At 53.4% G+C, this 17639-nt stretch overlaps 4 protein-coding genes across 4 annotated transcripts; 3 read left to right on the top strand and 1 right to left on the bottom strand.

The window, feature by feature from the left end:
• Positions 1 to 4354: 4354 nt before the first annotated feature.
• On the bottom strand, positions 4355 to 5467 carry A1O7_08335 (uncharacterized protein; the record flags this gene model as incomplete). Its single annotated transcript, XM_007762328.1, has 1 exon — positions 4355 to 5467. One exon carries the CDS (start codon positions 5465 to 5467, stop codon positions 4355 to 4357), a length of 1113 nt encoding a protein of 370 aa, XP_007760518.1.
• A 5540-nt stretch (positions 5468 to 11007) lies between these two features.
• Positions 11008 to 13545, top strand: A1O7_08334 (uncharacterized protein; the record flags this gene model as incomplete). The annotated part of the gene is made up of 1 exon (XM_007762327.1): positions 11008 to 13545. The coding sequence occupies one exon, from the start codon at positions 11008 to 11010 to the stop codon at positions 13543 to 13545; it is 2538 nt and encodes an 845-aa protein (XP_007760517.1).
• A 392-nt stretch (positions 13546 to 13937) lies between these two features.
• A1O7_08333 (uncharacterized protein) lies at positions 13938 to 15119 on the top strand (the record flags this gene model as incomplete). Its single annotated transcript, XM_007762326.1, has 2 exons — positions 13938 to 14128; positions 14186 to 15119. 2 exons carry the CDS (start codon positions 13938 to 13940, stop codon positions 15117 to 15119), a joined length of 1125 nt encoding a protein of 374 aa, XP_007760516.1.
• Positions 15120 to 15347: 228 nt separating this feature from the next.
• On the top strand, positions 15348 to 16755 carry A1O7_08332 (uncharacterized protein; the record flags this gene model as incomplete). Its single annotated transcript, XM_007762325.1, has 4 exons — positions 15348 to 15721; positions 15773 to 16356; positions 16401 to 16676; positions 16727 to 16755. The coding sequence occupies 4 exons, from the start codon at positions 15348 to 15350 to the stop codon at positions 16753 to 16755; spliced, it is 1263 nt and encodes a 420-aa protein (XP_007760515.1).
• Positions 16756 to 17639: the final 884 nt, after the last annotated feature.

Raw genomic sequence — 17639 nt, 5'->3', positions numbered from 1 at the left:
CGCGGATGGGGATGCGCGCTTTGTGTCTGAGGGTGGCCTTACGCCTACGAGGCTCATGCGCCCTCAGTACTGTACTTGTCGCTCACAAGGCTGGCCTAGGCTGAGCTTACGCATCCCACAGTTAGAGAAGCATGGACCATCCGATCTCAGCCGCATTCCTCGTCCTCGTTGTGTCGTGCTGTCTTGTTCCGGGAATACCAATACCTTACAAAAACCTTACCGAAGTGGCAGGCAAACAGGCGGTGAAGATGCCTTTTGCCAAAGAGGCAACCGATCGTGGAGGGCGATGCGGGACGTCTAGCCCCCGAGCTTAACGGTACCTGCAGCCGCTCCAGGGACCAGTCAGCCGCTTGTTTCGACCTCCATCATGCATGTGGCCCCCTATTCCTTGCAGTGTGCCAGCCTTGTCATTTCACACCCAAGCGCTGAGCGCGTTCGTGTTGACTTTTGACTTGTCAAAGGACTCGTTCGACAGCAGCTATGTGAGGCGGCAGGGCGCATGACACCACTGTTGGTTGGATCTTTGGCTTTCGCGGATGTGAGACTGTCTGGATTTGGTGCCTGGCTTGCCGAGGGCGTGACAAAGGTTCCAGAGAATGCTCTCAAGGTCGAGACATCAAATCAAGCACTGGTTGCCGCTGGGTTGCAGGCAGCAGTGCTGCAGCCACTGTGCGGCCTACCAAGCGATTGGGAGAATCAAGAGGCTGGAGAGTGAACGGCCGATCAGTAGCGCAGGGGGCGTTTGTTTCAGGTTTCTCAAGCGGCAGGCACCCCGCGCTTTGCCCTTCCGCAACGGGCGCTTCCCCCGCTTGGCCTCACGAGGGGCGTGATCGCGTTTGTGCGGCACTCTCTCGAATGCACCATTCTACGATGAAATTACTCCGTACTCCGTACTCTGACAGGATAATGGCCAGCGCCTTGGCACTCACACCTTCAGCATCTCGCCTCCCTGAAGGCAGCAATACGAGCGTGCTATGGCTGCGCCGAGCGCGCCTCGAACAGAAGCGAAGGCGTCCAAAGTGATAGTCACCTTGACAGACGGGCGTATTGTGCTTGCCGACCACCCTCTGGCGCGGGCGCGAAGCAGACCAATAAAGCGAGGGGCAATGGTATTCTGTATTGTCTAGTCTCATCCCTTGCGGCTCGTTGTGCATGGCTTGCAAGCAGGCGGAACTGTGACTGCACACCAACAACTCTGCGTCTGGGAACTTGGATGTCCTTGCGCAACCCAGATCATATTCTAAGTTCCGTTGCTCCCTAGGCTTGAGGTGTGCCCGTCCGGTAGGATTGCATCACCAGCAACACATTCAACGACGCACGGAGTAGTACTTCAAGGTTCGCACTCATGAAAGCAAGCCACAGCGTAGATATCCTTGTGGATCTTGCGTCGTACAACCCCTCCTTGCATGGCTGAACCAGAGCATGCACGACTCACAGGATCATGTCACGGACTTGTGTTGATATAGGGTGGGTGTACGGGGTAGGTCGGCGTAAATACTTGATCACAGGTGAGCCTTGCTAGCTTGAAGACGTTGCAGATCCAACCACTAGATAAGCCACGATAATGCTTCCCGCATGCGACAAATCGATGCGATGCGGTCAGCCCTACGGAGTACGGAATACTCAAAGGAAACCGACTTAGTCTGTACCTTTGGTGACCACAAGATGCGAACATGATGGCCAGTCGCGACCCCTTCGGCTGCGCAGATACCTAGTTCACCCTGTGCCGCTGTAGTTGTCCTCGCCCGTAGGTCATGTATCATCGGGCTGTCACAGTGCATGACCGGGCGCCCGCAACGCCCAGCCTTGCAAACACGAAGTAACCAGCAAACCCTTTTCCTGCATACCAGGTGCCGTTAGTTGGAGCAATCGAGTCTGGGAAGTACTCGTACTGTGTATGTGATTACAGGAGGGCTAGTCACGGAGTGTGAACCTGAGTGGTACCAAGTCAACAGCGATATCACATGCTTTGTATTCACATCAAGAGGCAATTCAGTGTTCGCTTTCCACTGCAGTGACAGTCCCAGGAACCCGACGATCACAAAAGTAACATGGGGCTGGCATTCGCAAACCCGATCAACTCCCCCAATGGAAAGCAAGGGGCGAACAGTGGGTGCACAGCAGCTTAAGCACATTCACGTGCGCACAGTAGCAAAGTTTGCGCGTTGGTGTCTCAAGCACACCCGCGCCCACATTGCCGTGGAGCCATGACCACCGGTTCATGCACGTTGCTCAAAGCGTTTAGGCGTGAGCGAGCGTGGGTTACGCAGAGGTTGAGTGTGTTCAGCTGCTCTCGGCTGAACGCGAGTACTGTTTACTCCGCACCGCCATTCGCTCGCTTGCCGAGTACGTTCCATTGCTGCATTTCGTAAGGACGTTACCTCTTCCAAGGTACGAGGTACGGAGTCCGCGGGACGTACACAGTAAGTGCTGTGACGTGGAGCAGCACTCACTCTGGAGGAGCTGCTCGCATTCCTTACCTGAAAGATAACTCCCGGGCGGCCTCAAGACATGATGTGATATACGATGATAGATGTCACGCGCATGCTCCTTACACACGGGGAAACCTACAGCCCTCGCAGCGCACATCCATCCCATCCATCCGACCGTCACACCAATGACCTGAGGCCATAAGCGAGCACTCAGGTCAGATTTCTGTCTTCCGTCTTCGGTCTTGAACCTCAAATCGTCACATGGTTCTTAAGCGATGAGGCGACTTACCACAGTACACAGTACGGCAGTCCCGGCCACGGCCAGCAGCGAATCAGTGGACCACCCCCTCCCCCATTTGCAGCCGCTGACGGTCGCCTGCATGCACATGTCAGAAACCACTCACTGCACCCACCAGTCCCCAAACGGGCACTCGGGGCAACGATTGTGGTTAAGGGAAAACTTCCACACCTTCCACACCTTCCATTTCTTGCTGCCGTATTCGGCTGACCAATAGCGCCATGTGGTCTTCTTGGCCAAGTCGTGACTGTGAGGCTCACTAAGCGCCCACGGTCTTTGCACCCGCACCTCCATTACAGGGGCACAGACAGACAGTACAGGTTGTGAGTGGCTCAAAGGCGTGGTAACAGGCATACGTACGGAGTACTGATATGGCGGAATACCAGTATGCAGCGGGATGTTGACCTGGCTGCCTGATCACTGAGGCATTAGCTCGCAGACGCGCGCCCTGCTGGGTGGACCATCCGCCTCGCACTGCCAGCCCGTCATACGAGTACGTACCTAGGTACAGATTTAGCACAGTAACGCGGCGCAGTGTAGATCACAGATGCCGCAAGAGATGGGGCCAGAAACGGAACGTCAATCATAGGCGGAAAATGTATACAGTATGATGTGAGAGTATCTACGTAGGGAACTCGGTAGTGGCTACAGAGAACGGAGCACGTTATGGTGAACTCCCAGGTCCAAGGAACCAAAGACCTGAAGCAGTGAATACAGAAAAGATATGACCAGAGACGGAATAATGCTAATTGGACCATCTGTGGACGAATACGGTGTACTCAGAACAGAAACGCAAGAGAATGTATGGATTGTGACGCGCAGTACAATTCGATCTGATATTACAAACTCCTCCACGATTACAAAAGTATCTGGTTGTTCCATATACTCCAAGGTACTGTCGGACCTCGCGATACTTCTTCCAATGTTGCAGCAAATAGCATATAAGTCAAGCACACCCCCATCAAACTCCTGCAAGCAGTATTGTCCTTGCGGACTCCCCCGTCTTGTGTACAGCAAAAACCTCAAGCCCGCCCGCACCATGATAGATCCAAAACCCCAGACCCAGCAAATACCATGAAAGTAACATGAGGGGGTATCTCTGTGCTCAATGAAGCAAGAACTGAACGACGACAAAACGCCGGCCTGTTGAAGCCCGAATAACAAAAACCCCCAGACTGGCCGTATCCGTAACACATGTTGGTACAAGATTCAGAGTCATTCTGTGGTCATGTGTTCCGTCCATCATGGCCTCATGATAGAACTTTTGGTACCCTGGTTCCCATGCTTAAGTGAAAAAAACTCCGAAGAGTATAACGATTGTACTTTTGCCGTTCGGTATGAGTGGTTTCAAGCGAATGTGACTCATACTGTAGCCCTTCCATGCAGCGCTGAATGGATGTTGTTACAGTTGCCTAACAATGAGCGCCAATGATCTCGCATAGATATGCGAAGAGTGTTGAGCGTCATGGTGGTGAGGTGTGTTCATGTCGGATGTGGAGAGGTGATTGGTTGTTGTGTAGTACGAGTAGTGTGTGGCGGAGTCGATGTAAGAAATTTGCCACTGCAGGTGTTCTTGTTTTCCTGCGTGCCAGCCATAGCCAGCAATTCGTATCGCCGCCCGATTCTAGGCAACGGAAGGTCTGCGCAGGGTCTCTTCGCAGTTCACGTCGAAGCGCATGTTCCACAGACGAATCTGGTTCATGATCTTCTCAGTGTGCTCGAGGTGGCGATCGCGGCCAAAGATCGAGTCGACAAACTCGGTGCCTGCTTTCTTGCCCATGGTCTTGGTGCCATCGCGTTTGGCAGCCTTGAGCATGTAGTGCTCGCATTCCTTGAGAAGGGCCTTGAACTTCTCCCAGAGGCGTTTGCCACTGACGATGAAGTCCTCGACTGTTTCCTGTTTCTCGACGTTGCGGATGCGGTCAACGCACTCCTCAGCTCGCTTCATCTTACCCGCCAACTTGATGAGGAGAAGCCAGAGCTCGCCGGCGATATCAGCGATGGGAGTTGAAGCACCATGGTGGAAGACAGTCCAGTCATAGATCCACTTGCCCAGCGAGTTTGCGTCGAAGACACTGCCGAGTAAGATGATCGGCAACTCCGTGGGATCCCAATGTTTGATAGAGTAGCCTGCTGGGATGCCTGCACGTATTGCGTCCTGCTCGGTCGCCTGCGCTGCAGGCCGCGACTTCGGCCTGGGCGATGGTTTGCTGGCGGTGGATGCGCGTCGAGCCCTGGAACGCTTCGGCTGCTCTTCAATTATCTGCTCCTGCCCATAGTAAAAGTAGGTGTCAGTGCTTGGCTTCCTCGCATGATTTGGTTTTGTCTTTGGTTCGCGGTAGACATAGGCTGGCTGCGCTCCTGCATATTCAGCATCTTCGTCGTAGATGTAGACGGGTTGGTTCTGCTTGCGCGATGATGAACGGGTATGATATCTTGAGCTTGGAAAGGTGCTGTAGCTCTCTTGCTTGCGGGTCTTGCCCCTTGCCTCACTCACATATATCTCCTCCCGCGGGACATACTGGACATTGGTGTCATAGTACGGTGGTGGTGAGCCGGCAGGCGAATACCAGCCTCCGACTCTAGGACTCGGCGCGTAGCTGGTTTTGCGTGCGTGCTTCTTGGGCGTATCGTACTGCGGCGCGTAATGAACATACTCGCCGCTGCTGTATGGTGACGTGTTGCTCCCGTAATATTTCGTGTAGTGCGACGGCGGCACTCCGTAATGGAAACTCATGTTGAACCTCGGGCGGTGGACCTTGTGCCGACTATGCGCTTCACTCTCCTCACACCTGCCCCTGTCCTCAGCAGTCCTCCCCTCGATCTCGGTCTATGTCCGTCTGTCCTGGTCGTGTACTGTATGGTTGCGAAAAAAGGTGAGTCCGGAAGATGTTGGACTGGCTGAATATCATAGCGTGGTTGGCCTCGAAAGGTGGTTGGGGTGGGTCTGAATTGAGTCTGACGACTCAATCTTGCGTAGCGAGGCTAGTAAAATCCGTGGCTGCAGTGTGCAGTATTTGCAATGACGCGAAAGTGCGATGTGAGGAGGGGAAAAGTAGAAAAACCAGATGGCTGGTGAAAGCGATGGAGGAGTATATGTTGGATCCTGGACCTAAGGCACCAGTGTGGATTCCTGGCACAGGGGATGGCGGAACAAGCCACCCGGGTATGAGTCCACTGCGCGATGAGTCGACGCGGGTCTGATGGAGAGAAGGCTGGCTATCTTGGAATCTTGGGTCTTTGAAGCCGTGTCCGCGCGTCTGCCGCGGCTGAACCTTTGCTGGTTCGGTGCTAGATTAGTTTGGAAACTCGTGGATGAGTCTGGGACCAGCTGGAGCCAGAAGGTTCGAGGTGGCCAATGGGCAGGGGCGCTGGACTGTTCAAGAGATCGTTGTTGGAAAGGAGATTTGACGGCAGCAAAGGGAAATCAGGGGAAGCAGCGTTGAAGAAGGATTTTGCGAGGGAAGTCGATGGTTCAGGTGTGAGTGGACACTGGATGCCCTTTTAGTTTTGGTATGGAATGGTTTGAAGTGACAGAGTGCAAGTGGATTCAGCGGATGGCTTGACGGAATCAACGCTAAGGCTGGCCCATGCCTGAGCGTGCCGCAGGGATGCAGGGATGAGGAGAAACCCCTGGCAAACCGAACAACAAAGAAAGCTGCCGACGTTGGTGGGAACGAGGGGGGAAGACACGGAAAATGGCTCGGTACAGGTAAGATACAGTATTGGTAATACGACAAAGATTGTGTGCTCAGATGGCAAAGAGGATGTGAAGTAGCCAAGTACTTGTAGTGGATAGCCTGACTGGGTTGACTGTCACAGTGACGGAGATAACATTTGTGATGTGCGATTGATGGTAGCCTAATCAGGTCTATGCTTTGATTTTGCCGCTGAATAAACAAGATGTGAGGATGATGGAAGCGCCAGCGATAGCAGTGGCAAGTAAAGGAAACACCCAGAGCGATTTGAGAGCAATTACCGCGGAAGGTGCTCGCTCCGAGGTTTCGATTCTCTCTAAGCACGAGCCTATGACGCCGGGAGTCTGGGTGGGAGCGAGAGAGCGCTCCGGGTTAAACGGACAGGCGAAGCCATGCCTAAACCCTCGCGCCTACTGGGTACACAGTAGGCTTCGCTGCCCTTCGCCAAAGCCCGTGCACACATTGTCGTTCTGGAAGGTCTCCGGCCAGATCCATCCAGATCACCATAGGCACGCCCAATGCGCTTGTCGACAGCAGAAGTCGGAGTCAACGGATGCTGCGCCGCCTCGTGCATCGTCAGCTTACTCTTCGTCATACCCTCCGACGTGACCATTACTGCATCACCCCAATCACTGCAACGGAAATACTGGGAGTTACTCAAATGGTCGCTCCGTATCGCCGCATCCGGTCTTTTATTCGCGAGCACTCCCAGCACTACGGCATCAAAATAGCATCAGCGAGGTGCGAATGTCCGCTATGCCTACCTTCATCGCTTCGTGCAATCCATCGACTTCAAGGATGAATATGCACAGTACTGTGTGGAGCGGTCAATATCCGACTATGCCTCCACAGCATCCGAGTTCACACTTTAGGGCTCTAAGTCTGTCAATTGATACTTCGTCGTCAAGGACCTAGACTGTCTCAATATGACCTGTATCGACCACTCAAGCTGATAGCTTTTTGGCTGTTGACCTGGTTGGCGACCCTGTCAACCAATTATTCTACGTCCTAACAATGATCTTCAGCTGGCCGATCGACTGGCAAGCTGAAAACTCGGCTCACGTCCAATCGGGCCGTTGAATATGCACGATGGAGCCTCGTCAGGCCGTCAGGTGCACCTGTTTCACCGTGTTTTGGGTCCGAATGCCGGAACTCCAACGGGGCCAGAACCATCTTCCTGCTGCACTCACTGATGGCTTATTTACGAGTCGAAGTACAGAAGGACAGCGAGCACAGGAGGACACAGTCACATGTCTTGAAGGCTCGACTTGGATTGGCCACCTCAAGGAAGACCATCGCAAGACTTCAGAAGGTTGCTTGAAATCGTGTGGACCCTCAGCTTTGTAGGTGACACATCACTCTCAAACCCTGTCCGTGCAGTCAACATCTCAATACTGACCATCGGAATTGTAGGGATATCATGGTTGAAGTGGACATGCTCTTGGCCTCTGTCTCGACAGTGCGGCACCTCACAGCAAATAGACGAGCTAGAATCCGCAGGCCGATGGGTGAGCCCAAGCCTTTTTGTTTATGTCTTGGTCACAGCAAATCGTCTCGCAACATAAACCCATACGTCTGTGCATGGGGATCCTTCAATCCTCCCATCAACTGGTATTGTATCCGTGGTACTAGAAACAGTCTTGAAATTCACCTTACCATGGGCCATGGTAAATTGGTTCGCAAAGCTCCTATGCACTCAATTGTTTTTGGCTGCGTGTTGTACTCTGGGTAGTGGTGCCAGCGCATTCCAGATCCATTAGGAACAGTCGCCTTGGCGGCCGTTTGGGCAGCATCAACCCCTCAGTCAACCACTCGAGTGCCTGCTTTCCTTACCGCCTCACCGAAGTCGCTTCAGCGCTGCAATTCATGCATACACCTCTCTTCCTATTGATCAACTCTGCTGAGAATGAGGCAATCGAGGCAACTCGCGTGGCTCGGATTCCAAAGCCAGCTTCGCCCCGTCCCGCTGCTGCGCATGAGCCGACCCTTTGGGTACGCACTCGTTGGGACTCGGACCCTAAGCACTATCGTCATACATGACTGTTTTCAAGGAGAACAAGCCACTCAGGACCGACAAGGCGGAGGTTCTACCTGCAAAGATTCGAACATTATGGAACTACCAAGTTTCCGAGACTCAAATCACTTTCAGATGTTCAAGATTAGGTCCGTTGGGTCGCAAGCCTTGAGCCAGAGTGGAACATTCTGTGAATGGAACAATGAACGACAGTCGCTGTTCAGTTTATGACTCAACTTTTGGTCGCGCGACCTGAAGATGGGTCCAGGGCGCGACGAGAATTCGCAGTTCAGTGTTCCCTGTTGGTTTGGGATCACCGAGGCACAAACAGCTGGACTGTTTTATTGGATGCTTGGAGATGTTTGCAGCGTACTCCGTACACGCATTTGCCCAAACGTCCTTTGGGAATGGGAGACTTTCCGCTGGTCCTCGCAGTCTTGATGCGGTGTCGGCCTTTGGATTGCTCATTTTCTCAAGCGGGCTGATCTACACGACCTCACCCTTCTGGTGGTGATAATGGCTGACGCTCAAGTCAGGCACGTCTTTGATCGAACACGGCGGTGAGTCACAGCTTGGAAATGTCGCTACGAATCCACCCCGTAAAGAACTTACTTACACAAAGGTCAAATTTGGGGAAACAAAACATTGTCACCTCTTTTGCAAGCGCAAGGCTAGATCAACGAGGCTTTGGCTGGCGCCCAGACCCCTGCAAATAATTGGATTGCAAATTGCGATCGCTCAAGTAGACCCCTGTATGGGAGGGGTGGCAATTTCTCCCCCGCCGCCACCTTTGGCGCCGGCGCTGACAGCCTGATACCGCCGGTGAACGCATGGGCCGGATGTGTGCGAGGTGGTCAAGGCTGGAAACCCTGCCCGGAAGCTCAGACCCATTACCGGCACCCAAAGCCAGCAAAAGCCATGTTTCGAAATTTGATTGAAAATCTTTGGCTGTCAAGTGGCAGGGAAGCTTGGCATTGATGGCACCTCGAAAATTGCTCGACTGCCGCGTGCTAAAGATCGAAACTGAAAGACTTGTCTTGTCTTCTGTAACAATTGTTCAACGTGATGTTATTGCGTCAAATGATGTCGCTGTTGGCTTTGGGCGAGGCATGTGGAGATCCCACCCAGCATCATGCACTCGGTGCCAGAATATATTAGCCGGGACTCTCACCTCGTACAAGCTGCAATAGCTTCAAGCAGATGACTCCGAACCTGTGATCCACGAGCTGGTCGGTTAGATCAGCCGGCAAGCACCTTCACGATCTGAATACAAAGCTTGAGCAGGAGTCCTAGGGTTGGTCGACTGAGGCCTTGAAAACACAAGCCTGACCAAGATGGTCATGAATATTGCGTGCACTCAGGTTTGCATCGTTCGGCCTCGCTCTCGTAGACTTCTGCGCGGAGCGATAACACTCGCGGAGATGATCACATAGGCTGCTACCTCGTGGTCCCCAATGGCACTCCATAGCCTTGTGAAAGAGCATTTGTGCAGACACAGAAATGAGTTCACATGGCCATGACCTGGCTAGGACGATTTCCACCAATCGGGTCCTCCTATTCACGTTCCGGGTTCTCATCTGAGTGGCCAGCAACTCACCGGGGGTGCGTGCGAGCCCTGTCACCGGCGTGCCTCGTACCAGTACTCCGTACGTCCTGCGAGATAAGAGGGTCACACCCGAAGTGTGACTTCTGCTCGCACTTGCAGGCGGGTGCTGTGCTTCTGCTCACACGCCGCTTTGCTCAAAGCCCTGCCATCGTTCTGTCACCTTCATCCTGCCCAGACTTTGAAGTACGGAGTAAGGGACGGAGCTATCTCGTTGTGAAATGGCGCGAGAGGGAACATGGGGAAGTGTCTCCCCTCCCGTCATTCGAGCAGCGTCGCCGTTGATCCAATTAAAGCACAGACATGCAGCGCATATCCGTGGCGTGAGTGGCAGTGAATGCCCCGAAATGCATCTCCCGAGCCCATCCTCACATCCCCCTTGCGCCCCAGATTCAACGACTGCCGACTGGCTAAAAGTCGCTATCGCTGATTGTCCTTCGGCAGCTTTCATTGGCTTCCTGTCGCCCCTCCGGCACGCTTCAACGGTTCTCTCCAGGTTCTGAATGTTCCCAAGTCCAAGTCCATTTGTTGCGCATCCTCGCATCTTGGAAGCCTTTGGCCATGATGGCGTCCCCCTTCTCTGCATTGTAGATCGTTTCTTGGTGTACGAGTACACACACATATCCAGTGCTGGTGATCGCTACTCTGTACTGTTATATCGCAGCGGACTGCTCTTAGCTCTCTTCCCTCCTGTATCTCAACTGCTTTCCCAGTCAGCATATACCGTTGTGCCCTTACGCGGTTGGTCCACGCCGAACTCCACGTCCGGACACTGCGACAGTCCAGTCGCGCCGTCTCGTCCTGCGTTCCTCTACTCGACATTTTATCCGGCATGCAGATCTTATGGGATTTGCCACCTTTCGCATCGGATTAAATCGATATCCCCAAAGTCCACAGATGACGACGTCTACGCTGCCTGGACTGTCAGCTTCTACTTCGTGTTCGAGGTGGCTTCTATAAGCATGTCAGCCCCACAGGTTGAGCCTCAACGGGGACCTGCTGCGTCGCCGCCGAATGCAGACATTGGAAATCCTCCGCGCAAGAGGAGGAAGCGCGCACCTGCTGCTGGAGCAGCGGCTGACTGCTTTACCTGCGCCAGTCGCTCGGTCAAGTGCGACCGACGAAGACCATACTGCTCCCAATGCTTGGATGATGGCAAAGACTGTGCAGGCTACAAGACGCAGTTGACCTGGGGCAATGGCGTTGCAAGTCGAGGCAAGCTTCGGGGGTTGTCATTGCCGATTGCAGGCACTCAGAAACTCCCAATGCCGACTTTCACTTCAGGCTCCAAGAGAAGACCGTCGCAGCAACAATCGCCAGCTCATTTACCGCAGCTGCAACCTCCCATAGCGTCCTCCGAAGCGCGGACTGCTCCCGCCGCTCTTCGGTCTCCCGCTTCTGCCACTGGCAGCCACCATGCCTTCCAGTACGAGCGATCACGTCCCCCACCGCTAGTTACGACTCCTTATCCATCCATAAGCACGGCATGGGTCGCGCCGACCACAGCTGTCACCATACAGTTAGAGCCAAGGGAATCTACCTATCCCACTCCTTCCTCTGCGAGCATAACATCTCCTCAGCACGGGCCTCCATTGAGCGCTGGTTTAAACCCCAATTCTATGTTTGCCGGGTCCGGCAGCTTGACACCAACGCCATATACTGCTCCCAGCCCAGAGTCTGCATACTTCGGGCGGGCGTTGAGCCACAGCGCCTCAAACGTCTCGGCGCCGCTATCATCTTATCCCGTATCACCTCAAATCCATTCTCCCTTTGATCGGGTCTTTCCTGATCACGGTCAGTTCCCTCCGTATCACAGGCAGGACGAGTCATACGTTCGTAACGAAGCTTATGTTCATCCTCGTACGCCTCAGCAAGTGGAACCAGCAGCCCGCCACGAAGTCTCGCAGTACGCCGATGAGGAGGTGAAAGAGGTTCCCCGGAATTCCTACGAGGACGAATGTGCCATCGTCGAAGATGACTCTGTCATTGGCTTTCCACAACTGTCGCTAAATGGCTACGGTTTATCGCTTACGCCGTTTGCAACCACGGGGTCGATAGGGGCAACTCCACGGATGCAGTTTCTTATAAACTACTACGCCGAAGTCATCTCTCCTGTCATTGTCGCCTTCGATGGTCCTTCGAATCCTTATCGAACACAAATCCTGAGACTGGCCACGAAGAGCGAAACGCTCCAGCACGCTATAGCTGCACTTGCTGCCAGTAACCTGCGACAGCGGCGGGAAACCGGGTTGTCTACATGTAAGACTGATCCTGCAAGGCGATCGTCCATAGCACATTTGACTCTGACGCACGAGCCATGGCATGAGGCCGGCTTGTTGAGTCCGCAAGAGCAAGCACGAGAGGAATCCCTGCACAAAACTGTGGCAATCCAGTCGCTAAACAAGCAACTTGCCAACCCGGCCCTGCGAAAGGATGACTCGACGCTGGCAACGCTGCTGATATTGTGCTTGTTCCACATCTGTGACTCGGGTGTGGCCAAATTTCAGACCCAATTTGCTGGTGTTAAGAAGCTGCTGTGTCTCCGCAAAGATGACCCAGCCTTCAATACCAAAGAAGCAAAGTGGTTTACAAGGATGTTTACTTGGTTCGATGCAATGACTGCAACGGTCAACGATCGCGAAGGGCAACTTCAGGGCTATCATCTGGATGTGTCCGCGCTTTCTGACGAGGAATGGGCGCTGGAGAATCTCGCTGGTTGCGATGGCCAACTGTTCAAGACGATCGCCAAACTTGGCAGGCTAAACGTGCTGAGCCAGGGGAAGTCTGTCGAAGAGACTAGTACCATTGTTTCTCGGCCACCTCCTCAAGTGTCCTTAGCACCGAATGTTGACTACACCAAGTTTGATGGAAACGGTTGGATGCGCTTGATTGAGGACGAGGACCTGTTTACAACCAGATCGGCAGCGCCTGATATGAACGCGCACTTTTGGCGAGAATGGAGGGAGATCCGTCAAGCCTTGATGACCTGGAACCTCAACACAAGCGTGTTCGATTCTTCAAGCCCCGAAGCGCCCTACCTCTCGTACGAACAACGTGTTGATCTCAGCAACATATCCGAGTCATTCAGGTATTCCGCACTACTATACACGGAGCGGTTGGCCAATCCCAGCGTGCCCAGCACAGATCCAGGTATCAGGAACTGGGTGCAAGAGTGTCTCAAGTACATCAACGCGGTCAAGTCCGATGTGTACCTTCTCTGGCCTCTGTTCATCACGGGCAGTGAATGCGTGGATGATGATGATCGCGAAGTGATACGGCAGCGATGTCTCGATATACAAAAAGACAGCGGCTTCCTCAACAACAAGAGCTGTTTGGAGCTTTTGGAGAAAGTGTGGCGCAAATATGATGACAAGGAGCGGAAAAGTCCTAATGGCAGGATGGGAAATGACTCGAATTATCATGACAATGAAGAAACTGGGTTCCGGTTTGCTAGGGTTATGAAGCTGGAAAATAATGAGGGCGAGTACATTGTTGTTTGAACTGGGCCCAGCAGTCTTGACATGAAACGGTTGGGATAGGTAGGGCACACGCGAACGGTACCACCGGTATGATGGCATGATTGGAACGTCCATATGGCAACACTGTACAATAGCTAAAAGCATAACATGAAACACTTTGGTCGCTGATCGAGATATGAGTACCTGGTACTCCGTACTCAGTCCGACGAAAGCCTTGTACAGGTAGTCGAATGAGAGTCTGTTCACTAGGTACAGACGGAGAGCGGGACTCTCATTGGCTGCCACGGTGACAATTCAAGTTGCACTTTTCTTGGTCTTGCATCAAGCATACCGCGACACCCCCATGTTCATGTTCCTGCCACACATTAGCAAACCCGTCTCCTCTTCGACGGCGCACTGAGCCGGGCACCGACATGGCATCGAATCCGCCGTCCGGGACCTCGACGCCCCGCTTCACGTCTCAATCCGCTTCCGCGGAGGATTTACTTAAATCCCAGACCGTCGGCCTTGTGAACCTTGCGGATTTCCGCAAGAGACGAGCAGATGTGCTGGAACAGAAAGAAAAGGAAGCAAGGGAGGGCGCAAGAACACCGGACAGTGACGCGTGAGCCACAAGTCCTCTGAGGCAGCCTACCGAGCGGGACTAATTTACAAAGCACAGCGCGGTGACAGGCCGACCGGAGCAAGGCGGGCGACCGAAGAAAAAGCTCAAGAAGAAGGCCGCCGGCAAGGGGTTACTATCCTTCGGAGGCGACGATGACGAGAGTGATGGGCCAGCTGCCCCCTCACCACCTGCGGCCCAAAGCTCGAGAACATCAGCCGAAGCCTCGCCTGATCCTACCGCAGCAGAGATCAGGAGGAAGTTTACGCCGAATCCGCAATCGAGCCTGCCTGTACCTCGCGCCCTAACGAAAGCAGCACTAGCCGCTGAAGCGCTCGACCGGGAGAAGCTACGCAAGGAATTTCTGGAGATACAAGAACGGGTCAAGCAGACCGAGATGGAGATACCCTTTGTGTTCTACGACGCAGGTGCGAACATCCCTGGTGGGAGCGTCAGAGTAAAGAAAGGAGACCACGTCTGGCTGTTCTTGGAACGATGCAGAAAGGTTGGTGCCGAACTTGGTGTCTCTGGGGCAGATCCGAGTGGCTCGACGGCCCAGAGAAAGAGCAGAGAAGACTCGAGAAAGCAATGGGCGCGAGTGGGCGTTGATGACTTGATGCTGGTGAAAGGCGAAGTCATTGTACCGCACCACTACGAGTTCTACTATTTCATTGCGAACAAGATTGCTGATCCTAGTCGGGAGGGGAGATTGTTATTCGAATACTCTGGGACAGCGGACATTATGAACAGTTCTAGTCACCACATGCCGGGACCGACGGCTTCGCTGAGGGTTCCAGGCCAAAAGAAAGGAGAGTTAGAGGGCCATAATGACGATCCCATACTCACAAAGGTGGTCGATAGAAGATGGTACGAAAAGAACAAGCACATCTATCCAGCAAGTGTGTGGAAGGAATACAAGGCCGGGAAGGAGTTTGAGGAGATTGCAAAGGGCAGACGGAGAGATGCTCAAGGGAACGCGCTTTTCTTTGGCTAAGCGGGATGGACATGGAATCGCGCGATGCCCTGCACAAAAGCGAGTCTAGTCAGAACGACGCCTAAAGTCGGAATGAGTGGCGAAATCGACCTGTCTACGCTCCTGCCAAAGGCAAACAAGATCGTGACCGCCAATTTCACTTTTCCCTCACTCATCCTTCCTGCCGCCAGATCTTCCCACTCTCTTCCCCAGTCGACCAGCGCACCGAAGCTTGCCAACCCGTAATATATGGACCAATACCTTCGATGCAACAATCAGGTCAACGGTGGACTCTGTCGAGCCGTGCTCAGACACGAGGCCATTGTCACCACTTGCGCGCAAGTGCCCTGTCGTGTCTCTACTGGATTCCATCTGACATCGTCTAGACACATCTTCTGCACCCACTGCGCCGACAAGACTGGATTGACCGGCACTCCACAAGAGCAGCGTCAGTGTCCCGCTTGCAAAAGCGACCTTCCGAATCCTCATGACGTTGTCCGTAACCTTTCGAGGCCGCCGGACGACTACAAGACGAGCGTCCTTGCTGGTCTTGATCCCACTACCATTGTCGAGTGTGCTCAGAAAGCATTGAATTTCTGGACATACCAAAACACTCAGGAGCAGTGAGGCTATGCACGTCTTCTGGGTCTGGGAGCTCCGTTAACCCAAAGTAGCGCCTATCAACAGTGCATTGCGAAACACCTGATGCAAAAATGTCAACAGCTCAGGACCGACGCTGACAGAATTGTCCATGATGCCAACACCCGTATTGAAGCATTGGAGGCTCAGGTCCAAGGCACGCACAATCCTACCGTGACATACTGGAATGGTGCTGACGTCTCTACGGACCTCATCAGTGATCGACAATCAATGGACCAGAAATATGCCGACCTCTTCCGTCAGTATCAAGAAAAGAGCAAGAAACAACAACAGACCCAAAAGCTTTACGACGCTATCAAGCAAAAGGTGCAGGTGGAAAAGATGGGCGTCGTTGCCAACAATGACGTTGACCACACGCTTGATTCCATCCGTGTTATACCTCCACTTGACGAGGTGCAGCATGACCGGGAGTCAAGGCAAGGCTTCCGTGTACCTGAACATCGCGAAACGGTAGAAAGGGTGATTCAACAGTATATGCCAGTGCAAGGAGAGCTCGAGCGTCTACATCCGCATCAACGCTCCGGGAGCAGTGTCGCTGGTAGTCAGGTTGACCACCTGAAGATGCCACCACCAGGAGGACCGCGAGCCTCGAGGATTCGTATGTACTCCACGACGCCAATGGCAGATTGCTGACACGTAAAGCAAACCTTGTCACCTCGGGCACGCCTACGTCTAGAGCAACCTTACCAGCTATCACTCGTCTTACCGTCAACCGTGCGCAGATCCCGACCTCGGCTTCTCGCCCTGGATTTGCAGCTGGGCAAACACTGACGGGCTCATCTCGTCGCCAACCAAACCAAGCAACTAAGATGCCAGGCTCTGCGCAGAACTCTAGTGCAGTGCGATTCGGGTCGAAATTTGGTGGGGCGGGAATCGCTGGATCTCTTGACGGATATCAACATCACGATCATCATGCTAGTAAGCCTGCTAGCCTCCGGCGACGTCCAATGCTGATCATACTTAGATAGATTCACCCATCCAGCACGTCGTAGTCTAGATATGACAGGCGTTGATGGGCCATTTTCGGCGGCTTATATGTGAGTGACGTCGAAAGCTCGCTAAGATTGCTTAGCTATAAGCCGGGAAGGGGGGAATCGTATATTCTTCACTTCAACGTGTGGGTACACAGCGAGCATGTGATTACTTGCTCGTGTCACTCTAGGACAGATACTCACAAGATCGGATTTGCCCCGTTCTCCAGCTATGAGATTGCACTTGCATGTTTGACATCCTCGACCGCCACCAGCAACCGATAGTGACTCGAACCTCAACGCGTCCCTCGGCCTGAACTATCACTGATCCGGCACGATATCTGATCTGACGAGCTTGACAAAAGTTAACGTGGCGACACAATGTGCACTCTCATCAGAGCTGTATTTTATGCCCCGAGGGTAACCTTGACTTGACGGTGTCGTCCCGCTGAAGCAGTCTGACTTGGAAAAGCGCTCAAAAGCTGCGTAAACACGACCTGACCCATCTCTTACCAACGCCAAAACACAACTACCGCCTCCATCCTGGACGATGGACAATTCTCCATAATTCTTACTCAAAAGGCGGGATCGGGTGGCGGAGGAGTTCCAAGATACAAGGACCCGAAACTTGGGCGACCGTCGTTTTGTCGTCGGGAAACTTATACTCATAGTCAAGACTCCATCCTTCATATAGTCCCGTGTTCGCGTATTGAACAGGAAGACTATAACGAACTGGCACTACCACAAGCAGCCATGCCTACCGTCAAATCATGCTCGGATGGACGCTGTCGCCGAAACATAGCATCATATTTGAACACCCTTTGACATTCGCGACGTGCTTGGCTCTGTTCCGGGAGTGAGCCACGCTGGGAGATAGATCTGTGGGTGAGATAGGCAAGGCTTCCTGGTC

This window comes from Cladophialophora yegresii, assembly GCF_000585515.1.
Source record: "Cladophialophora yegresii CBS 114405 chromosome Unknown aczIN-supercont1.6, whole genome shotgun sequence".
Taxonomy (NCBI): Eukaryota; Fungi; Ascomycota; class Eurotiomycetes; order Chaetothyriales; family Herpotrichiellaceae; genus Cladophialophora; species Cladophialophora yegresii.
Note: the sequence above shows the minus strand (reverse complement) of the source record. Positions and strands in the feature narration are given on the sequence as shown.